The sequence below is a fragment of the Diadema antillarum genome, unplaced genomic scaffold, assembly GCF_040938485.1.
Source record: "Diadema antillarum isolate AM-2024a unplaced genomic scaffold, OU_Dant_1.0 scf00000090, whole genome shotgun sequence".
Lineage (NCBI taxonomy): Eukaryota > Metazoa > Echinodermata > Echinoidea > Diadematoida > Diadematidae > Diadema > Diadema antillarum.
In genome coordinates this window covers 30,951-55,921 of record NW_027270979.1, presented here as the reverse complement: position 1 = coordinate 55,921, position 24,971 = coordinate 30,951, and the positions used below count along the sequence as shown (strand labels likewise).

The window sequence follows — 24,971 nt, the reverse complement described above, 5'->3', positions numbered from 1 at the left end:
CCGATTGATATCGCGATTGCTGAAATCGAAGGAGGCATGATGCAGGTGACGTAAGTGTCATCGACGGTCTTTGCGTAAACCATACTATGTAACATGTTATGTGTGCCATACCATCGATAGCACAGCAACAGCGCAGGCGGCCGGCTGAGGCGAGGATATTCGGTCACTGTGCTGAAGCTTGAGATACAGCAGTCGAACTACTTCTTCGGTGGTGCCCTGTTTTCATGCTTTTCAACCTATGACTGTTAAAAATCGGACTGAAACCGTTGGATTACCGTGTCAGTTTTCGTTCTAGTGCTATATAGTGTCTCCAAGTGGGTCGAAATCAGTACATTTATCAGGACAAGGGAGCTCTATCACTTGGACGGTCTTGGTTGGTCTCCGTTGTGTAATCATCGCTGCGCTGCGTATAGGCTATAGCTACAGGACTCGGTGTGCGTAGTCCCATTCGTAGAGAACAGCGTGGAGTCGTTTGAATATCTACTGTCTTGCCGTGATCAGACCACCAAATACAAGCCTTGCGATAAGTAGTGGTGATTGTACTCCTCAATTGAATCGAATAAACGAATTATGAATTTGTTCTCCTTTAGCCGCGAGTGAATTGGATACTCGTAAGATATTTTTTGTGTTTCAAACGCTCACTTTTTTTTTGCGGTAGGTTGGTGTGGGTTCGTCTGCGCCGGTTGTCGCTGGTTGCGGTCCGGTGCCGGTCGCGTTGCGTTGCATTGCCATTTGTGCGGGTTTGTGATAAACCTGAATCTCTGTGTGTAGGATTTCCTCTTTAATTCTTGTCGCGAAATGGAAAGGCATCATGTTAGTGATTGAGGCTGGGAGTCATGGAGCTGGTGGACTTGGCCAAGGAGGCTTTCAAGTGTTCAAACTTTGAGCTTGCCAGTGACCTGTTTGACAGGGTGTTAGAGAAACGGGGACAAAACATTGAAATTTTACTGATGAAAGGGGATTCCCTAGCCAACATGGGCAGGCTAAATGAAGCCATTAGTGCCTACTCTCATGCATTTCGCATGGGTGATATCAGCAGCGACAATCTTCACGGATTTGTCAATGCACTAGTGAAAAATCTCCAAAGACCCGGATCATTGATGGGAGGAAAGAGGACACAAAAGCAAGACCTCGGAAAGTTTTCCTGTTCCATGTGTTGGGGACTTTTATCAAAGCCAACAACACTGTCATGTGGACATACATTTTGTAAAAGCTGTCTGGACCATCAATCAAAACGTTCTTGCAATATCTGCTGTTTTCCATATGGTGCTAATACTGGAAGGTGTAAAAAATTGAATTTAAATGTAGTAGTTAGTGATGTTATACTTAAGTACTTTCCAAATGAAGTTCGAGCTCAGGAAATCAAAGCAGAAGGGAATGAACTCTTCAAGCTAGGGAGGCATGCAGAGGCACTGGAGAAATACACATTGGCAATAAGGACAGGTAAAGTATAAACTCACTTGGTATTTCTCTTCATATTTAGTCTGTCTACTATTTCATCACTTGGTCATTTAACACTGTAAATTTTGTTGTTTGGAAATGCAAAGGTACTGTACACTATGTCTTCATCATAAATATTCATTCGTGAAGATGTCACATTCAGTTTCAATTTAAGGTATGGCCACTCTGCATCTGTTACATTGATAGTCATCCACACATTACATGCAGGTTTACTAGTATTATAAACTTTTTATCTTGATCTGATCTTATTACATCAGTGAGAAACCCTTCAAGATACCTGTGTACAGCTGTACATTGTAGATCATGGAAGAATCTAGCTTGAAAATACATGATTTTTGTCAATTTGTAGATCTATATCGTTAATATACTAAGAGAAACACAAGGTGAGAAGAAATGTCAACATGTTTTGATAGACATGAGGATGATAGTGCAATCTGTAATAGTCGTGAAATCATGAATTGGTTGATATCACTGTTAGGTTCCTAAAACAACTCAATATTTTGCAATGTTGATGGAAAAGTGAATTAAATCATTTTTGTTTGGAGTTGAAAAAGCGACCAAAACTGCAACAACAAAGTCTGTCAGGGTTCGAAATTGGCGATGGTCCACTGGCCATTGGCCACCCAAAGTCATGTCGGAATAGCTAAAAATCATAAAATTCTGAAGTAACTGGTCCGTCTAAGTAGTCCGCCTGGCTAGTTTTAATAAAAAATTAAGTGCGACCCCTGTCTGTCCAAGGAACAAATACATACAAGGTACCGGTACATGTACATGTACATGTACGTGTGTGTTATTAATACATTGTGCTTTTGCATTTTTTTTTCTTTCTGGAGGGGTAGAAAGATAGATTTGATAATACATCTTACAGTACAACTGTATGTGCTGTGCATGTGTACCTCAATATACATTGTAAATTACATTTCATATGTGCATGAGGTCTACTATATAATGTACAATGCACATTTAACTTTGTACAGATGGACATATGAGGTTAATTTGGGAAGCTTGACAACAAATTTCAGATCTGCCAAATCTCCCTTATTCTGCTTAAGACAATTGGTATTTGATAGAGTAATCCCTCTTGCAGCTCCAAGAAGCTATATTGGGATGAACTACGTTGCACACATGTGTGTCGCAGGTAGTGTGCATTCTGGAAATATTCACCATTTCTTTTTTTTTTTTAAACTTGCTTTGTGTGAAAGTTAGTGGAATGTTAAAGTTGCATCAAAAATGTGGTAATATACAGTAAATGTGCATTGGATAGTGACTGTACATTGTATCTTCGTACTTAGACATGTAGCTTAGATAAATGATTTAATTGGTAATCCAGAGAAAGTTTGCTTGAATAAAGAGACAACCATGCAACACATCAACTGAAATTCAATATATTTCGAGTTTGGTGGGTTTTTTTTAAATCTTTTTTTATAGCAGCACTGGAAACAAAGCAAAGTTTCTTAGAGAAACTGTCTACCAAAAAAGTGTATTGAAAAATGTCTGTGATTTCACCAAATTCACAGATCCTCTAAAACTCGGGCACTTCATGTAGAACTTGTACAAATGTATTTTGTCACATAAAACATCCTGCACTAAAGTACTGTATACCGTATGTATTTACATTGTACATTTCATATTAAACAAGTACTGTAAAACGAGAAATGTTCGCGTGCATTTTAATTTCGCGAATTTCGCGAGCGAGAAGATTCGCGAAATTAAAATGCACGCGAAAGTTCTTGTCTACACTATGTGCATTGAAAACCAGTTCCAGTTTGCGAAAATTTCATGCCGCAAAAAAGGCCGTCAGCTCCAATTCGCAAAAAAATGTATGCCGCGAATATATCATGTTTTACAGTAGTCACTTGTTGCAGTTTACAGGTATGTTAGAATTGTAAACCACCTTTCAGATATACATGTAACCACAACAGTGCAAATGGAATGCTTAACTTTCAGCTAGCCATAACAGTGCTAATCAAATGCTAAAATCCTCTTTTGATGTATAACCACAAAGATCAGATGATGTACTATTTTTAAAATAAACTAAGTGTTGTAGTTCCCTTTTTCATTGTTTTGTTACTGGTTATATACACACACATTACAGTAGATAATTGATATGTTGTAATATACAGTGTACACCTGTAGACATCCTTATAAAAGATTGTCTGTGACAATTTAATATGTGCTGGACATTGATGATTTGATGTGTTAGAACTTTCTACGCTTAACTATCACATGTCACATGATGCCATGTTTCATGGCTGCTGTGTACAATATCATGCTGACCTACGACCTGTCATGTGACACTGGTGGACAAATTCCTGCTTCTCATTTATTTTCTCTTTTCATTTTTTTTTTTTTTTTAGATTTACACTAAACAACTTCCCAGGCATAATCCTGATGATTTCATATGAAGTTTTAAAGTTTGCATTAGGATTTTTTTGAAATGCAGTATTGTTATGAGTGAAGATGAGAATAACAAGCAAGTTAGTTTCCCAATTTTAACACTAGATTATGAATGGACCAACTGGTAAAAACAGGCCCTGAAACCATAAATAAACAAGAAGAGTTGAAATGGACATTATCAAGAAAAGGGTTAAAAAAAAAAGAATTGTTGGTAAATGGTAGTTACATGTGCCCCGCATGACAGTTTGACTCTGACAAACATTCAGACTGCCTCTGACAAACATTCAGACTGCCTCTGCCAAAACTGGGTCAAAGAATGCACATGGTACAGTGTGTGAGTTCCGGGTACAGTGGTTTTGTAATCACTTCAGATTTGCGGGTCCCACAAGGTGTGCGCAGTTGCGTAAGAGTGCTCATTGGCAGTGCTCTGGTTATTCAGCTTATCATGGGTGAACGCACATGTACAATTGTTGTACTGTCGTACTGTCATTTTGTGTGCAGCTTCTAAATATGGCATAGATCCTTAATTGTAGCATTGCATGGATTTGCTATTTTTGCAGTCTTAGTGACAGTTCTCTGAAAGGTTTAATACTCATTATACTCATTGTTTTTACAAGATTTCTTGGCATGTTAATCCCATGACGCGAGTTTTCTCTGTACAATGTTTGGACTGCTGTTGGGTGACTAGGCACAGGAATTTGACTTACAAAGCTTTAATCAGGAGTGCAGCAATTTTCTTTCATTTCAACTGTTTTTCCAAAGGATGTTCCTTTTTGAAATCATGCCTCTTTCCCCACACCCTTCTTCACTAACACCAATCTTCCTCTTGTGCTGTCCTTACATTTGCATGTGCTAGTATTCAGAGATTTTGTTGCCTTTTTACAACTTGGTAATGAAAGTAAGATTTCAGCTAATGACTCTGACAGATCAAAGTCACTAAACTTTTTGTTGACATGGATATGATTGTATGTGTATTTGTGTGAGCATGTGTATTTTTGATTTGTTTTGTAGTTTTAGTTTGCTAGGGCCTGGAATTTGTACCAGTGTCAACTGGGACTACGCGTGGTAGTCAGGCTTGAGTGAGCTCCTTTGTTTGCATACATTTTGCGTACACTGGTGCTGCACGTGCTGATGCATGCTTCAACCATGCAATCAGACTGGGTAGTCTAATTTCACAGACCCATTAGACCACTTGGTATTTTGTCATTGACCACAATGAAATTGAATCAATCAGTAAGTTTGTTGCAATGCTAAGGTGTCAATCAAGAATACATGTGGAAAATTTTGCCTCAGAATGATGATCACAGGGTCTGAAACAATTCCTCCTTGTGTTCATGCAAACATTGTTTGTCGTGTAGAAACATGTTTTCTGGTTTCACTACCGGTAGAGCCTATCGTGTGTTTTTTTTTTTTGAAAAAGTTAATAGGCTAGTAAGTTTGGAAAAAAAAGTTTGTTAAAAAGTTTGTTAAAATGTTTTAAAAAGTTTGTAATGTTCCTGTGTCTACCAAGTACTTTTTTTTTGTACCCACTAGATAAAAAGATATGTGTTCACTGACACTGACAAATTTGACTCTGCAAAACTATTTCCCAGCAACTTGTTTAAAATGGTGAATGAAAAGGTTAGTCATGATCTTTTGACATGACATTGCATGATGTGTGTACAACTGTACATTTAGTGATGTATGGTAAAACCAAAATTTGCCAAGAAAATGATGGGATATATTCAAAATTGTTATGTATGCGTAGTCAAGGGAGATGAGATACACTGTGTATTATGCCATGGCAAATGTAGGCAACAACGAAGAAACAAAAAAAATACTTTTTTTCAATCGTATTTTCAATTAGAGTTGGCAAGCAAAGAGTACTTCATGTACAAGTATATAGGATACTGACATTTGTTGTTCTGTTGTTATTTTTTCTTTTTTTTTAATTGCCCAAATGCCTTTTGAACATTATTATTATTATTATTATTATCGCTGTTGTTGTTGTTGTTCTGTTATAGTGCATGATACCTTTGGCGTGGTCTCATTACACGTTAGAGGAAAATGATGATAATGATAATGATAATTTTATTATTGTTGTTATTATTATTATTATTATTATTATTATTATTATTATTATTATTGTTCGTATATAGTGCATAATACCTTTGGCATGGTCTCAATACACATTAGAGGAAAATAAAAGAAAGACAGGAAAAAATATTTACAGAAGACATTAGAGAGCTTATAATATACATTGTTGGTCATTCATCTAACAATCATTTACGGTAAATTTTACTTTTTAATCAGGTACAATTTAGTTTTCAAGGATGTTTTGAACTTTTCGACAGGGCTTGCATTAATGTCATTTGGGATTGTGGTTGTGCATGTGAACAAGGGGAGGCAGTAATGGTCAATTTGGTTGTACAGTGTATGCTAAACTGGTCCTCTTGGCACATTACTACTGTCTGAAAAACTGAGGTGAAAATATTGAGGAGACATGAAAATGAGCCAGGATGTTAAATTTGATGCTGCAGTCCCTAACCCCCATCTCCCCCCCCCTTTTTTTTTTGGGGGGGGGGGGGGTACCATTTTGTAGTAATAAAGGGAGTACTTGAACAGTAGGTCAGAAGTTAAATATGTACATGTTTTACACTATCACGATAATTCTTAATGGATACACTGTATATAAGCATAGCAGTATAGTGCTTTTTTTTTTTCCTTCTTGCAATTCACAATCTGCTCGATGCAATCTGTGAAATTTACCTGTTGCCTGATGAATAAGTTTTAAACTTTCACTACTGACAACAAAGGCCAGCTTTACAAGTACATTTGCTTGGAAGTGGAGACCTACAGGTATTCATGTGAACTTTTGTATGTTTTGATCTGTATTTTGATGTGTATCTGTAGGCGTAGAAATTGAATGTGACTAATTTTAGCCCTCACGTATGACATATAATGTCCTTTGAGAACCTGCTGAAAGACCTCATGTACATGTATTTTCTGATTTAGATTTTTTTTTCTTTTATGGCTGGTTGAATGGTCTTCCCTGAGCAGCCTCAAAATACCCCCTTTCTTTCTTACACCCACTCTCTCTCTCTCTCTCTCTCTCAAGTGTAATGATCCATAGCACACAAGGCATTGTAAAGCATACCAGTGATTCCATGCAATAGGGACTGTGACCAAGACTACAGCCACCCTCACAGTTCGTGCTTACACAATACTGTCAGGCTGTGTGATGTAAGCAAGGAGTATACACGCTGCTTACCCATCAGGTACCCCTACTACATAATGCAAGGTGTAGTGCGTTGGCTGTCCTTCTGGTGTATTGTTGTGCAATGGTATTGATTGACTTGCATTACGCCTGTATCAAAAGGCACTCCTGATTATTGCACCAGAGTACAATCAGTAGGCCTATAGATTCAGTGCTAAAATTAAGGAGGAAAGAGCTACACTTATATGAACATTTCACAGAAATGAGGATGAAAATTTGGGGGAAATGTGTTGCGGTTAAATATGCATTACCGGGTAAATGTTGTGTATGAGACTGAGCTACATGTATCTACTGTGTATGATCACTTTGTTGTGATAGTGTTGTTTATTAAGTGACCCTTGTGCGAGACTGATTGTCACTTAACTTTGTATGTATTGTATGTCACATACACGTACATACAGAGTATACGACTATTGTGTGAAATGACCATTTCCCTCGTGGTGTTGGTCAAATATTTTCATGGCCACGTTTGGTGTCCTTTTTGTGGGGTAAACCCATGCCAAGATAACACCAAAAAGTACTGACTCTATTTGCCATATACTGTACTGGACAAGCGTATTTCAAGAATTGGGATATGAAAGACGCTGTCACAAGTGGTTGAATCCTCACATAGTAACTGTGCTGATGGTATACAGAATTATGTAATGAATGAGTGCATGTATGTGTTCACCCATTTGGATGAGGAAAGTATATGTGCAATTTCATCCATTTGGGAAAAGTAGCCTTGCATTTTTTTTTTCATGGAAAACAATATTTTTGTGATTTGTCTCTCTGTGACTTGCAGTTGACAGCTGTGAAATCTACAAAAACAGAACACCTCAAAATGAGCATAAAATGCCAGTGTCACAGGGCCTAACAAAGAAAAACACAGTTTATGCTATGCCGAGAGGATTGTGTATATATTTGCTGATTGGATTTGGATAGGCATTTTGCTAGACAGTCTCATCATCAGTGCTTTTTTTTCACTTATACAAATTATACAGACTGTAGCTTTGATGTATTCCATTATTGCATGCTGTAAAGCAAGATATTTTCATGGCGTAAATTTTTGTGAATTGGAGCCAACGGCCCTTTTCATGGCATTTAATTTTCGCAAACTGTCACTTGGCATTCAACACATATGGTTTAGACAAGCATTTTCGCGTCAGATTTTATTTTTTCGAATCTTGGCTCTCCCAGTATTCATGGAGTTAAAATGCACGTGCATGTGTACGAACATTCCTCGTTTTACAGTACTGCATAGCATACATGTATCTCAGCTTGTTACATTATATGAATCACATTGTTCCTCAGGATTATATATCTCCCTACAGCAGTTAGCCTAATTGTACACCCTCATCCCATGTAACGTGTCCTTATGATTTAACCCCCCCCCCCCCTTTGTCTTTTGCCCACTGTTTGACTTCAATACTGAAACACAGTACATTGTAGCAGTCATCTGACCTTCAACACTGCTGATTATATGTATGCCCTTTGGAACAGTACATAACAACATAGATAGTCGCTTGAGCGTGAACCTGTGAACCAGATACTGTAACCCCATGCTTACACAAGGGGGTAAAAATGGTTACAAAATACATCCTTTTTAAAATAGTCTGGGATAATTATGGAAGGCAGATTTGCCGTTAGTCTAGTTGATTTACATTGTATGCAACTGCAAGCTCAAAATATCAGTACATGTATCTAGCTAAGCCACGATCCTGCAGGCTTTTAATGAAGTGGAAACTACAGTATTGTAGTTATTCAACATCTATCAAGCATGTGATGACATAACTGAACTTGTACTTTCTAGACTACCCCACTATCGTATTCAGGGGCACTGTTGGCTCTGTTGCCATCAGTTACAATTGTATAGTAGCTGCTGCTGATGATGGTGATGACAATGTTTGACCTACAAAGTGTACTTGTTATGTACCGTAGATTGGGATTTTTTAAAAAAAAAGTTTAGGGATATCAATTTGTCAATAAATTACTGATCTGTCATCTGGGCAATATGATTTGATGAACAAAGATTTTGACTGAGCAACCAGGAAACATCTTTAGGCTGCATTGTAGACTAAGTTTATGCTACACAATGTAACACTAACAGAGAAACTACCAAGCACAGAACATTCATGAGGTGTTAAAATACAAAATGTGTAGTGTGTGAATTCTGTGGGTGCATTCATGCTTGTGACAGATAACATGAATTCATCAGTGAAGTATTCAAACCCATTATCTGTATACTAAATGCCATATATCGTACATGTATACAGTATCATGAATTAGGACTTATTATTGTCTGGTATGTGCAGTTTGTACACCTTCGGTAGTTACTTCAGGGGCGGAACCAGGAATTTCGTAAGTGGGAGGTGGCTATACAAAATTAAAGGGGGGCGCACGCGCCCCCATTTTTTCTTTCTATTTCTTTTGTTTTAACAAAAAACAGAGGGGGCACGTGCCTGTTGCACCCCCCTCTGGATCCGCCATTGTATTCAGCAAAGTTAGAAGCTTCCCCTTATTTGAGACAGTAATTGTACCCTGTTCAGGACATTATGTTGTGGAAAACACTGTTTTAGCATTTTGTTATTTTGATGATTTTTTTTTTTACAAATTTCAGTTGACTCAGAAAAAAATGAAACCATGGTGAATTACTTATATTTGTACATATGTTTCTACAATGTACTGTTTATCATTCTATGCCATACAGACATTGCAGGCAGGATGCACTGTATTTATCCAACTAATAGCAGGAGATTCACATGTAGCATTCTCTTAAAGAGTGAAGTGTTCCCCTGTGAGCCATTAAGTATTGATGACAGTTCCTCAGAAGAGTGTGCTTAAAAATGCAAGGGTTCAGAGCTGTAGGCATTTGTCTCATAACACTGGTCAGTTAGTCTTGTAAGCAGAAGAAGAAAGGCTCCATCTCCATCTCTTACATCACCACATTTTCTAGCTACAGTAGACACAAAGCCTGTTTGATTCAAAGACAGAATCCATATGTCCTGTCCAATATACTGTACAGTCTGTTCTACATGTACACCTGTACTTGAACTGTGCAAGTGCATATAATGTATGCTGAAGCAAGTTCACATGGAAAGTCACATGAATAATTTGAGTGAATAATATCATTTTTACCTAAATAATGCCATTGTTACATGCCATAAAGACAACTGAATAATGCCTTTTGATTACACTCCACAATGAATTGCCTCAAATTTCACTGCTTCTATGGTTTAAAGAAGCATAATTGTATTGACACTGCTGTTGAAAGACTTGGGGGAGACTCTTTCCTGTGTTGCTTCTTGGAAGATATCAAAGTTAATTACCATCATATTGAAGCCGTAAAATTCATATTTGTTGTCCTAAAATATTGTGCTAATGAGGCTAGTGATGTCTCACTTTTATGATCATTAACTGTATGATTGTAAGCACACCAAATTCTGTTTGATTCTTCAAAGGACACATTTACAGTTCATACAAAATGTACAGTACAATACATACGTGTACAATTGTACACACTGTATGTGTGTGTGTACAGGTGTGTGGACAATGCCAGTACAGCTCCGCACTGCACTCACTGTGATGTAACATTGTGAACGGACTTGTGTAACAACAATCTGAAGGCTGGTAAAACACAAAGGTGTCTATCTCTAATTGAGAAGTGAATGAGGGTTTTCCCTGGACAGGTCTACTATCGTCCTCGGTTGGAGATTACAATGTGTTCATAAAGTGTATGAAGTTAGCTATAAAGTGCTTGGGCTCAGGCACTGGTGATATTATTGAGCTTTTCATTAAAAGAAAATGATAAAGCATTTTGCATGTTCTTAGAAAATGAAAATCATTGTATGATTTTTTTTAAAAACAAACATTGGCAGGTGGGTTCTCAACAGTATGAAAAATAATAGATTTGTCCCAGTATTGATATCCTTTTTGACTGTCATTGTATTGAACATAAGCTACCCTTTCAGGATCCTCATCAAAAACTTTGATGCTGTGTATGGAGATGTGTACATGGGAACATTGTAAATTACAGAGCGAGTCACAATGCTGTTCACACAGTTTGGCATGCTAATCAGGTGCAGTTGTAAATGTTGTGTGCATTTCTTCAGAGCTCCGGAGGCACACTCATCACACATTCATGGCCTCATATTGTCAAGAAATATATGTGGATCAGCAGAGATGTCCGTTTACCAGTGGCAAAGATTAAGTGGGGAAGAGGATGACTTGTAATGATATGTCTCTGTCTCCATCTATTTAATGATGAAAAGTATTAAGGCTACAGAATGAAATAAGGAGTCACTCCTCGCATCTTGTCATGTGATCTAACTTCCTGTCATCCTCCTCCTCCTCCTTCTCCTCTTCCTCTCTGGCAGCTCCCGGAGACCACCTGTGTCTGAGCAACCGATCCCACGCCTATGCCACCCAGGCCAAGTTCACGGAGGCTCTCCAGGACGCCGTCAAGGTTTGCAAGATGAGACCCAACTGGGCCAAGGTGAGAAAGAGATTGGGAGATGGCAATCTTGAAGCTTAGCATCCTATTCTTCCAGTGGCAAGGGCATGAAACTTTTTGCAAATTGCCACCTGCAAAGTATTGAGTGCATTTTGCTTTTGCATATCATGGCTCCTTGTGAAAATTATGAAGTTGCATGCATGCAAAATTTCTGGTTTTACAGTACTGAGGAAATGCTCAATGAGTTAAAATACTGTGTAACAAGAAAATTTATAATCTGGCTGTATTGCATTGGGGAAAAAGTAATAAACATAAAAACTGAAAATTCCTGCCCTCTTTACATCCATACTCGATGTTTACGCATCTCTGCAAGTGTGTGGAAGTGGGGGAACCTCGCCTTGTGATATGGGTGACGTTTTAAATATGAGGTAGTCATGAATGTCCTGAATGAATGCCTCTTTGTCCTCAACAGGGCTTCTACCGGAAAGGATCCGCCCTAGTTGGTCTGAATCGGAATGAGGAAGCCATGGCTGCCTTCTTACAGTGTCTGACCCTCGATCCATCCATCCATTCGGCCAAAGTCTCCCTGACCAAGGTAAAGACTGCCATTGAAAGGAAGTTTGTTAATTTCATTATATAACTGTTCAGAAGTCCATGATGGTACCAATGACGCTACTATACAAGTTCAGTTGTAATGATGCTTTCATTTACATTGTCAAATGTCACAACAGTCCAGGAAACGGAAAAAGAAAGAAACAGTCATAATATATTCCTACATAATCATCAAGTTTCATTTATTGCAACCACTAAATGCACTAATCGATTTAGCAGACACAGGCTGTGCAGTAGAGGTCGTTGCCATAGTCTTTGGGGGTATCGAGTGACTTTGAATATATTAGCATATGCGCAGGTCTATCATTAATCGGACATGAGAACGTGTTAAGCAATCTGTCAAAATGTTTTTAAAAAAAATGATGTGTCAAATCGAATCAATCAACAAAAATATTCTGCACGTACAAGCATTCTTCTACAGTTTTGACTTCCTTGACGACTGTTGGTCATCATCAAATGATTTATTCAATATAGGATATTTAAAAATGTAAGAGTTTTAATCTGTGGTTGTGGTTGGCTCATGGCAGTACTGGTAATTTGAAAATTGTGCAATGTTTTTTTCTCCCCAGGTGCTGCACACATTGCTGCAGCCTGTGGATGCCACTACTGTGAAGATCAACTCCCTGCAGAACAGCCTTCCCACCCATGTCTTCTCTCTGGGCCTTCCAGACCTCGGCTCTGTGGTCAAGAGTTTGGGCAACGGCAAGGCTGGGGAAAAAGCGGTCAGCCGGCCCCACAGAACGTCTCCGGTCGACGGAGGCGAGGTCAATGATGACGGGGAGGACTGCGCGAGTGCAGATGGCGGGGAGCAGGAAGCGGAAGAGGAGGATGAGGAGAGTGCTAGAAGTGATGAGGATTCGGGCAAACAGGTATTTTCTATACCGGTAGATAAGAACTGTTGTTGGAGAGGTTGTGGTATGGCAGTGTGAAACACAGCTTCGAAAGACGAATAATAAGTAACTGTACCTGAGATTTGCACGCATTGGTGGTTTAAAGAATAAGTGTCTTTGTCCGTGAATGCTTCTGGTATATGTACAGACAAATACATAATGGTTGTGGAGGCAAGGTGTTGTGCTTGGTTCTACATAGAAGGTGGTCAATTCTGTTTATGTGAGTTCTATGGGCAAGGTTGAGGTTAGAGAGTAGAGTGCATGCTGGTGTGGAAATAAAGAATGAGAGGGAAGACTGGGCATACCTGTAGGTGGGGTTATTGTCAATGAAATCATTTCATAAAGTGGTTTCTGAATGCTACAAGAACATGAAAAAAAGACATCTGAAGGGTTTGGTATGATGTAGAGGAACTCGAAACTTCTCCAAAGTAACATTTCAAATGCTAACGTGAAGACTCTATTTTTCTGACGAATTAGGTGAAATCATACAGGTTAGTCAGAGCTTTGAGAGCAGCTCATACCTTCAACTTTCAATTTTTCATGGTAGCCATTTTCACAGTTTCCATCAACATGCCCACAGCCAGCTAGCTATGCAAATCTACAGTATGCACAGCTTCAGTGTCTTTGCACTGTGTGCGTGCAGTGCTGACCCAAGTTGCATGCCAAAATTCTATAAAATTCTGTTTTTTATTGACAAGAAAACATTCTTGAAGATCTTTACAAATGATCCACCATCATACAATCACATTGCAAATGGTCTGCTATCCTGTGATCACTTCACAAGTGGTTGGCTATCATCTGATCATATTACAAATGGTCGGCTATCATGCAATCACAATAAAAATGGTCCGCTTTTATGCGCTCTTATTTATACAAAAGCTGACTTCTGTTTGACCTGTCCATATAATATAATTTGATGGTGGTAAAAAGCATTTAAGGCTCACTTCTATTTCCATGATTTTAACGTTTTGAACACAAGGACCCAACAAAAACAAATATTGTCTTCCAAAAAGAGAGCTGGTTTAACCAAGTAAAAATGGAATAAGAAATATACTTGTTTTTCTTTGTGTGTACAAATGCAGACATATCCAACCTGTTAAAACTCAAAAATTTGATTATGAACAAACACGCATAAGTGTCACATTTACAACAAAAAAAAGGAAAACATTAAATTCATATCTACGAGATAATGAAAAGAGATTAAAAAGAAAGAAGACCCACTGATGAAAGAAGAATAATAAAAACAGCAACCCTGAAGTGAATCATTTGTATTATGTGATAGATATGAAGTATTTCTGCTATTAAACAACTTTTGGATTGTTACATATATGCTTCACCCTCACAATTCTGCTGGTCTTGATCATATACATGGCACTTCTCATGTATTTTGAATACTTGCAGGTCCCGCTGACACCATCCAAGATACTAGGTCGGAGGAAACTGAGCACGGTTGAAGGCCGGAACACGAAAAAGAGGCTGCCCAGCCAGAGCGATGGTAGGTTACCTCACTGTTTTATGACAGCTGATCGTCAATTTGGCATTGATGACGGTGCATTTTTGACACTTTTTTGGGGGTTGTTTTTGTATGTCATCTTTGTGCTACAGGTTTGCGTGTGTGTGTCTTTATATGTGTCTGTCTGTCCGTCTGTGTGTGTGTGTGTGTCTGACTGTCTGTGTGTATATCTGTGTATGTCTGTGTTTTGTACCTGTTTTTTGTCAGTACACGTACGTAGGTCTTACTTGCATTTCACGTTCAAATCATATGTGAAGAAATGCCTGCCTCAGTCCTCATAGACAGTGATAATTCATTGAAAGAAACCACAAGAAATAAGAAGCCACATAATTTTTTACTGCTGGGACTAAGGATTGTGTACTGGCACTTTGAAATCAACATGTGTATATATATATATATATATATATATATATATATATATATATATATATATATATATATATATATATATATATATATATATATATATATATATATATATATATATATATATATATATATATATATATATATATATATATATATATATATATATATATATATATATATATATATGGAAGTGCTGTCCTTCCAAGGTAGTCATGCCACTATGATTGGAGAAAAATTAATTCTTCAGTCAAAAAACATGCATGATTTTTTTTCTTCACCCACCTTTACATAAGCAGACCTAATCTCACATGGCATGGCAGGAGGAATGGTGGGCTCCAGCTATTCTAAGAATCCTTCCGTGCGAGCGTAACTCTCATGGATGAGTCCTTGTATCACCCTTCCTGAGAGGCTTTCTATGGACAGATTTGCAGCAAACAGCTCTGTTTGTCTGATTTGTCAACTGGATTATGAGCATTATTGCTCCCCGCAGTCAGGCTTACAATTGATCTACTGAAGTTGACATGTAAAGACTTGTTACGATGCTTACCGCTTATAAACAATCTCGCACATATAAAATGTGTAAGACCATATCCCCTATTTGCATATCAATTAGCAGTTGTTGTTGTTGTTGTTGTTGTTTTGGCTTATCCAGTGACCTGGCCCAAAAAATTGATGTAGTAATGATTCCTTTTAAGTGTATTTATATCTCATCTTGTCATTTATGAAGCTCCTATTATCAACAATATCTGCTCTTATGTCATTCTTGTGCTGTTTTTCCCCCACCCCTTTCGACCACACAGATTATCTTGGCGCTGATGTCTGTTTCTCCAGCACAAGACAGACTTCCCCAGACATTCAGAATAATAGCAAACGCTTCAAGCAGTGTCCGCGAAGCCCTCTGTCTGAAGACCCTGAGAAGGAAGTACCAGGTACCGAAGCAGATTCTGATTATAATTCTTAAGAGTTGTTGTTATCTTCTTCTTTATTTACTTCTACTGTTTTGTTTTTGTTTTGTTTTTATTTTGTATTTTTCTTCTTCTTCTTCCTCTTCCCTCTCCTTCTTCTTCATCGTCATCGTCCTCTGCATCATTGTCATCTTCTTCTTCTTCTCCACATACCTTTGTTTTTCTACATGTGTTACTGTCAACATGTTCTTGGACCTCAACATTTATGTTCAGCAGACATATAACCCTTTGAATACTGAATTTCATATCCCCCTATGCCTTTGTTCAATTGAGCCTTTATCTGACTTACTAATGTATTTTACGCAATTGGTTTACTCTATTTTGCTTTCCCCATTTTCTTCACAAACTTATATCATTTCTGGTTATGACACACATTTCAGATCTAAAGTAGCATGTTTCGTGAATGTGTGTGTAAATGTTCGGAACTAGAATTATGTTCCAAATCAATTGGAGGGAGATCAAACAAAGTCTGTACATTTAGGTCAAATTATGGGATTTTCTCAATTATGTTCATAAATCAATAAAATTGACAATTTTGAGGTACTGAAGAGAAGTATGATGAATTACGAACATCTAGCAGCTATTATTCTTTATCTGTTGACACTAACTGCCACACTGTATTACATTTCTTTGCAATATTTGATTTTAAAAAATTGTAATGTGTTTTTCTCCTGTATCGCTTTGGAATTGTCATTGTTTATATTGTGTATGTGTTTTGTTTTGTTTTGTTTTTGTGAAGACATCAAACCTGGCCCAGGTTATGAGGTTCCAGTTCATCTAATTGAGAAGACAGATTTTGAATGCAGTCTGTGCTTGAGGTAAGTTGATTGGACATTGTCTGTTGTTATACCATTATTTTTTAAGTTTTAGGTAAATTGATGGGGGGGGGGGGGGGGGGGGGGGAGGGGGAGGGAAAACATACCTATCTGTTCTATTTTGCTTTCTGTTTTTGTCATCCTGGGGTGAGAATAAAAAATGAACAAATCAGCAAAAATTCAATCCTTCAGTTTATGATGTTGTCAGAGCCTTGAGGGAGATATCCTGTTGGGCTCATGAACACCTCAATTTTTGGTCTATTTTTGTTTGATTTTCACTGGAAAAGTGTCTCCTCAGAAATCAATAATATTTTCGCAGCAAGCAAATGAGACCTGTGTCAAAGCATGTGATTTCGAGAGTCGTAAACATGTATTTAGATAAAGTGATTTCCTGTTATGATGTATTTCTGTGTGAAGAACTTCTCTTCCTGTTGTAACAACCTAAAGGACACAACCTAAAGGACATGTTAATTAGGAAGATAAAACGAAAACAAACAAAAACACCTGGGACAAGGAGAGATGATGATCTATCCCCCCCCCCCCCCCCCCCTTCCCCACCACCACAATTTTGATGGTTTGTTCAATGCAGTTCCTGAAATCCTTTTTGCCATGATCTAAAGTTTGGAAGCCCTGAACTTTGACAATCTGGCTTTGGTTTCAATAGTGACACCCCGTCCTCGTTTCGAGTGAACAATTTGCTGGTGGCAGAAATCAATGCAGTGTCGTAACCGTGCCACCTCAGACATCTTTTAAAACTGAAATTTAGAGGATATTATTTTGGTTGTCATCATATTGCTCTTTCAAGACAATGTTCGATAGGGATCTCCCTTTTCAGAGGGAGTATGTGTAGGGATACAAGGTTGATATACTACAGAGAAGCCAAAGTCGTCTGAAGTTCGGGTCACAGAATAACTTGCATAACCACTACAGATGATGCGGGTTGCATACCAGCATGTGTCTTTTCCCATTAAAATATGTGTTGTAGACTTCGTCCATTTGAAACCTGTGATAGTCTGTCTGAATACTTTATATTCCATATATATCTGGCTGGTGGGATTTCTCTGCTATGAAGAGTTGACTGGTATTCCTGAAATCTAACAACTTGCCAGCGCCTTGCTTCCAGTAAAACAATTAATGTAAAGCATATTTTCTCCAAGGTAGTAAATTACAAACTTTGCTGCTTGGAAAGAGATCACTCTTTATTTTCTCATTCTGCCACTGTGGCTTGATTAAGTAATTAAATGGCATATAGAGGTCTTCTGGAGAAACTATTAACCCTGCTACTGCTGGCCTGTGTTCAGCCATTACCTACAGGAATATGTTTGGTCTTGCAGAAAGTCTTTAAGGATTATTAGAATCTGATAGGGAGTGGGTTAATGGTGTGGAGGATGGAAATGTCTAGTCTATTCTAGTCGAGCCTATTCAGGAGTATCAAAGAGTATTTTCTCATGGCTGGAAATTTGAGGAAAGCTTGAAGTGACAGTATGTTGTTGCAGTCTATGCAAATGGTGTTTAGAGGAGTAACAGGTTCAGGTGATGAAGGAGATGTGTAACCTATAGGGGAAGCAGAGATGCCAACTGGTGCTATTTTGCAGTATTTTGTACTGTTTTGCTAAAATATACTGTTGGTGTCATTGAAAATACTGTTTTTCATCAAAAATTTATCTTTTTCATTAAAAATTCACCTTTTTCATCCCTCAAAATACTACGATGCTGTTAAAATTTGGCATCCCTGTGTTAAGGGGATGAAGCAGTTCAAGAGATATGAAAAAGAGAGGCAAAACTTAAAGGGGAGGCCAAAGGAAAGTGTTGTTAAACATAAATATCCAGTGGTGTTCTGAGGGATAACGTGTTGATGAGGAAGTGGATGTGATGACCATGACGCTGAATGAAGGAATGGAGTTCTGTCTGAAGCCGATATCAGGATAGATAATTGCCCCTCCTCTAATGATGCCTGTGGGAATAAGTCTCCTGGCCTTGTGGCGTATCCATGGAACAAAAGAGCTCTGCTGTTTTGCCCGTCTGCAAATCTGAAAGAGAGTTGTAAACAGATTGTAATAGCGTGTTGTTCTTTCTCGCCAACCTTGCCTCGACTTCTCCAAAGAAATGTTGATGAGACAAGGAGCGATGTGCTAATGTATTTCCATGCACATCTGTAATCTATTAGGGAAATGAGGAGGAGGGAGAAACTTACTTGAGATAATGTTTAGGGCTTAAGGATGAAAATTGCCTTAGCTCTGGGCAAAATTGCATGTGATGCAAAATACTTTTGTTATCAGAACTTAACATCTTAAGCTTTCATTATGTCGTGGAAATTCTACAAACACAAAATATTATGGCTGTGTTTCTTCCCTTTACATGCTGTTATTGCCCCCTCGGAGTGATCAACTGAATCTCCTTAATGGCATTTCATTTAATACTTTGGTTGTGTTTGTTTTTTTCTTTTAAATTGAATGTTCGATCTGCCAGACTTCTGAATCAGCCGACCACCACGCCCTGTGGTCACACCTTCTGCCGTGGATGTTTGGACCGTTGTCTGGACTACAGTCAAGCATGCCCCCTATGCAAACAGTCCTTGAGCGAGGTGAGATAAGTCAAGTCCATAAAGAGTTTGGCGAGGGAGAGAGAATTACGCTTCCAGTTATATGATAAGTTAAACAAAGCAAGCAGACTTTAGAGAAGGAGAGAAAGAGAGCGAGGATTTTGAGAGAATGAAGTAGCATAAAGAAAGGGGCCACCTTTATATCATTTGAATTTTGAATATCAAAATATATCCCCTATCATGCCCTCCAGGCAGCTGAAAAAAAAAGCTAGTTTATGGAACAGTGATATTATTTAAGTTTATTCGTACATAAAAATATCTTGAAATATGGTATTTTTTAATTTTTGCTGGAGAATAGCTTTAAGCTGTGCCTTGAATAATTGATTTGGATATTTTGTCCCGACAGAAATCAGAAGAAGCGTAGCACACAGGTTTACTGCCAGAAAAAAGAAGAAGGCATTTTGATAGGATATGGCATAAGTGCTCTCATTCAGCAATATTTCAGTGATATGTCTTGAGCCCTCTTACACATATTTTCAGCATATTATCAAGGACAGCAAAATCATTGGCAGGTCTCCAAACTAGATAGTATAGGTTCGGACCCGTTCAAATGAAATTACACTTTCGACTGGTCTGTGTGAATTCTGATGGGCTGAACATCATGTGCGGCCATGTTTGGGATGTTGCGCTCATTATTCAGATGTTGTGCCCATTATTCAGTATGGATGAGTATTTTCATTTTTGAGTCCTCTGAATGATGCCATCTGCTCGCCCTCCTTCTTTCAGTATCAGGCCGAGGGGCGGAAGAATGTGACCATCCTACTCCAAGAGCTGATGGAGATCTACTTGCCTGGGGACGTCCTAGAGAGGCAGCTTATACACCGGAAGGAGCTAGAGGCAGTGGCCAGGTGAGTGGTAAAGAGCTGGGTGGATACCAGGTGCAGTGGAAGGGGGGGGGGGGGTCTTTTTGATTGTGCACTTCCATTTCTGCAGGTTCAGGGTTCAAGACTCACCTGTGACATTCATCTCATTTAACAAGATAGTTATGTCACAGTGTCTCTGCCCAAAGTATACACATGCCTATCCAGCAGTATGAAGTGGAATGTTGGTACAGTTGGATTTGATGTGTGTGCTCTGAGTAGAGGCATTGTAGCTGGAATGCACCCCAGGGAATATATCAACAGTAAAATATCAACTCTGATTACTATATGAATGTTAAGTGCAGTAGCACACTCCTCCGTTCAGTCAATACTGTGCTCCACAATTGCGAATTTAACTACTAACATAGTGTCGTTAAGTCCTGATTCCCCCAAAATTGGACACGCTTGATATATTATGACGCATACAGTATTTTAGAAACAAATGTGACACTTCTTTAACACTTTGTTTTGGAGCTCAGGTGTTAGTGATGCCTTTGATGTCCATCATCCCCATTTCCCCCCTGCAGCCACTCCCTGGTTGACGGTGGAGAGATACCCGTGTTTGTGTGCACCATCGCCCTCCCGACGATACCCTGTCCCCTGCACGTCTTCGAGCCCCGCTACCGGTTGATGATTCGGCAGGTGATGGAGTCTGGCGCCCGCCAGTTTGGGATGTGCGCATCGGATGAAGAGAACGAGTGAGTATTGAACAGCTGTTTCTGTCATCAGCTCATTGTGTTGAAACACTTAACGTCATGGCTGCCTGCACAAATATTCTTGAAACAGCAGTGGCGCTGTATGCAGTCAGATGGAATCCAGAGATATTTAGAGGGGGAACATTCCCAGTTGTGCAGAGGGCACAGCTATCAAAAACATTTTCCAGTATTGTTTTGACAATAAAAAAAAAAAAGGGGAAAAAAAGGAAGACAAAAAAGCTTATCACAAAATCTGAGCCTTACTATTGGCTTGTCTCTTTCTCCGTAATAGCATAAGATATAAAGTGAATAGGCCTTCCAACTATTTGTCCTTGTGCTCTTTCTTGTCATTGAATAGTGCAGGCTTTAGTAATTGTTACTCTGAACATATGACTTGAAGTTATACGTAACAGAATTTTGTGAAAGTATTATGAAAGCAAAAGTGTATGAGGTGTTGTTACAAGATGAGCAAGTGTATTTACATGTGTTGAATTGGGAAGTTTCATAACATTGCATATTATTATGCTAATATTAGCTGGGTGATTATGGCATTGTTGTCGCAGGATTATCTCTTGGGTATTGCTAATGGGGATTGACAGCACAGAGAAAATTGATCCAAAATGTCAGAAAAACGATCTGGTTCACATCCAAATGAAAATTTCCAAGGCTCTGTGATAAACCACCCTATATACATCCAACAGAGACTGACTAGTATGGTCAAAACATTTTCACCTTAGTAATCAAGCTGTATTGTCATTTTCTTCCCCCTACCCTTCAAACCACCGTCAATTATTGTCTCCCGACAGGTTTGCTGAATTTGGGTGCATGCTTGAGATCAACCAACTGGCGTACCTCCCAGACGGCAGGTGTGTCCTGGGCACCGTTGGGGGCCGCAGGTTTAAAGTCCTGGAGAGGGGCATGCGAGATGGCTACAATACGGCCAAGGTGGAATTCATCAAGGACACCATAGCAGAAGGTATGTCGAGTGCTGCGTTTTGTGAGGGAATTTTGAAGTGAATTTGAGGTACCGTGTGATACATGTTAAGTTTCACTCACTCAAGAAGTGCTCCGTCACATGTTCGCAATCTTGGTGATAGTCTTTCAACGCAGGGCAAAATCAAGCTAATGCATGCATGCTGAACACTGTAATCTAGGGAATGGTCTTCAATATTTTCCTCTTATATTATACTATGAAGTGATCTCTTACAGCTTATCATCGCTTCCGTCAAATTTTTTTTTCATTTTCATTGAACTATTTTGTACATCAAGAATTATTTGCGTTAAATGATCTCTTTCAAAGTGGGCACTTATCAGCCAGACATCACATGAGTGTGCTTATCTCTAAACCAGATCCACTCCCATCCCACGCCACATTGCCCATGTCTGTATGTTCTCCCAGCCACCCACATAATTGCAATCTTATCCCGAAGCCTTGGTGTGATCATAAATAGTTACATCGTCAGTTTTTTTTTTTTTAATGTCTCTGATTACAAAAGAGGACAAATAATGTGCTGGGAAAAATTTGCTTTCCCTATCCAAAGCATGTATATACATAAGCGTGACATAACACGTGCTACATACATAACTGTCCTTGTTAAGATATGGCTTCTGTGTCTGTATGAAGCTCAAGAAGTGCCATGCTGTTTCATTGATCCAATGCCCGGGGTATATAGTGTTGCGTAATTATGTGAGATTCATGTACTGACAATATGCACAAACAATTCAGTCTCAACTCAATTTTTATTGGTCTCGCACAGCATGACCATGTTACTTGCACTCACAGACCTTTCCTTCATCTGTCGTCCCTGCCCCTGTTGTGTGTATGCTTGTATGTGTATATCATGTTAAAATGTTTGTATGTATATTTTTCATTGAAAAAAACAACCAGACAAATATATAAACATATATGTGTATGTGTATGAGTGAGTGCATCTCTGTGTGTACAAAGGAGCAGAGGATTTTTGCAGTGTCATGGTCACAATGCAAAGATGATTTGGTCTAGTCATGCGGTGCCACTTTTAAAGGCTTAACTGGCGTTAGGCCTTGGAATAGTCCAACATTATGAGTACCTGCATGAGTGCACTCATAGCTTTCATTGTTGAGATCCTTAAATGTCATTGATGTCTGCATCATATTCTCCTTGAAATGAATTGTCTCATAAACATTCTAATTTTTTGTTTTATGTTGTAGTTTTATCGTCTTTTTTTTTCTGAGAAAGAATCCTTGACATGGTATTCAGAGCTCTCAAATGTTGACGGCCAGGGATTGATATTTGACAGTATGTTATATGATAGGGAGTACCAGTTAGATAGTGTCCATTAACACATATTCTGTGGCAGCCAAACTTAGACTGCCTTAAAAGCAATGTTCAAGGTAGAACTTGGTCCTCTCTTCTCAATGCACACAGCACACATACATACACACACACACACACACACACACACACACACACACACACACACACCCATACACACACTTTCTCTTTCTCAAGGATGACATACTCCCAAGATGTCTGCCTAATTAGCTAGAGAGTTAGCCCTTTCCACGCACGCTGGTACTGACTCTTAGGTAATATCGTGCTCGAATTTCTTGCAGGTACGGCAGCCACAGAGCTACGTGCCCTAGACAACGCAGTTTACCAGCAGGCAAGGACCTGGTTTGTCAACCTGCCTATTTACCACCAGACCCGCATCGTTGACCACTTTGGCCCCATGCCGCAACAGGCCAGTGATCCTCAGGTTGGTTTTTCTTTTGCATATTAGTATGTATGTCTGTCATAGGTATATAGATACTGGTAGGTAAATGGATGGAAGAATAAATGGGTGACTGATTGGATTAATTGATAATGGATGGATAGATGAATTGATGGATGAATGGATGGATGTCATGGATGGCTGGCTGAATGAATGGATGGATCTGTAGATGGCGGAATGAAAGGATGGATGATTGCATGAATGATTGGATAGATGTAATAATGAATGGATGATTAGTTGGATGGATCAGTGGATGGATAGATGAATGGATGAATGATGGATGGATAGATGAATGAATGGATGAATGGATGGATGATTGGATAGATGGATGGATGATTGGATAGATGGATGAATGGATGGATGGATGGATGGATGATTGGATGGATGGATGGATGGATGGATGGAGGGAAGGAAAGATGGAGGGTTAGATGGATGGATGGATGGATGGATGGATGGATGGATAAATAGATATATAGAGGAAGAGGAGGTAGCTGGAGAGATGAATGCTCCTTCCAATGGGCAATCTTTCACTGTGTGTAGCAAGCTGAGACTCAAGGTTGTGCTGTGTCTGTTAACATTCTAATCAGTTTATAATCTTTTTGCCAGAGCCTCTACATCTCACATAATTGCCCTTTTCATGGCCAAATCAAAAGGTTAACATATAGAAAAAGAAATTAAAGTAAGACTTAAAGCACTGCTGCTTGCACTCCATTCTTTCTTGGGTCAAACAATCTGAAATGTCTTGTGACCTTACTAACATTTGTGCTGGCAAATTGTAATTCAGATAGTATGAGAAATGATTAAGTTGGCCACCAACCTTTCAGTAATGGCCCACTGTCTCTTGAGACCAACTGACCTTATCTTCCTTTGAGAGCTGTATCATGGCAAGATTCCCCAGAAGGGAATGTTTTGCATATAAGTTGTCAACATTTTATGTATTATCATGCTTTGTGATCTCTGTAAGCATGTCAGTTATACCCTCTGTGTATTCTTATCTCTTATGGCCATTTTTTGACCAACAGGCCAGCTTCAACGGTCCCCAGTGGCACTGGTGGCTGTTGGCCATCCTGCCGCTGCATCAGCGCGTCCAACTCTCCGTCATGTCCAAGGGAAATCTGACGGAGAGACTGCAGGCTCTCCAGCGCAGCTTGACCCGGATGACCAACCTCCCATCCTGACTACCTTTCTCCTCTATCTACCCCTTCACCACCACCACCACCACCATCTTCAGCAGCCCTCACCGCCTCACTCCAGTCCTCTTCTTCCTGATGGTCTCCATGGTTATTGGTTTCCTTGGCTACCTTGTAGACGTCTTAGCTTGACACTTGACATTTGAGTTGCCTCATGCTGG

General features: G+C 39.0%; 1 protein-coding gene across 1 annotated transcript; it reads left to right on the top strand.

Annotated features, from left to right (window-relative positions):
- Positions 1–739: 739 nt before the first annotated feature.
- LOC139718144 (LON peptidase N-terminal domain and RING finger protein 1-like) lies at positions 740–24,971 on the top strand. The gene is made up of 13 exons (XM_071629628.1): positions 740–1,443; positions 11,470–11,588; positions 12,019–12,141; positions 12,728–13,027; positions 14,450–14,543; positions 15,731–15,859; positions 16,635–16,713; positions 19,180–19,294; positions 20,039–20,160; positions 20,700–20,870; positions 21,674–21,843; positions 23,463–23,605; positions 24,643–24,971. Exons 1-13 carry the CDS (start codon positions 837–839, stop codon positions 24,796–24,798), a joined length of 2,328 nt encoding a protein of 775 aa, XP_071485729.1. The 5' UTR covers positions 740–836; the 3' UTR covers positions 24,799–24,971.

Bases quoted from the DNA above. Each gene is read 5' to 3' on its own strand.
- LOC139718144 (XM_071629628.1), top strand. From the start codon at position 837: ATGGAGCTGGTGGACTTGGCCAAGGAGGCTTTCAAGTGTTCAAACTTT. The intron at 20,161-20,699 runs GTGAGTGGTAAA...TCCCCCCTGCAG, and splicing joins GAGCTAGAGGCAGTGGCCAG to CCACTCCCTGGTTGACGGTG. The intron at 21,844-23,462 runs GTATGTCGAGTG...AATTTCTTGCAG, and splicing joins CAAGGACACCATAGCAGAAG to GTACGGCAGCCACAGAGCTA.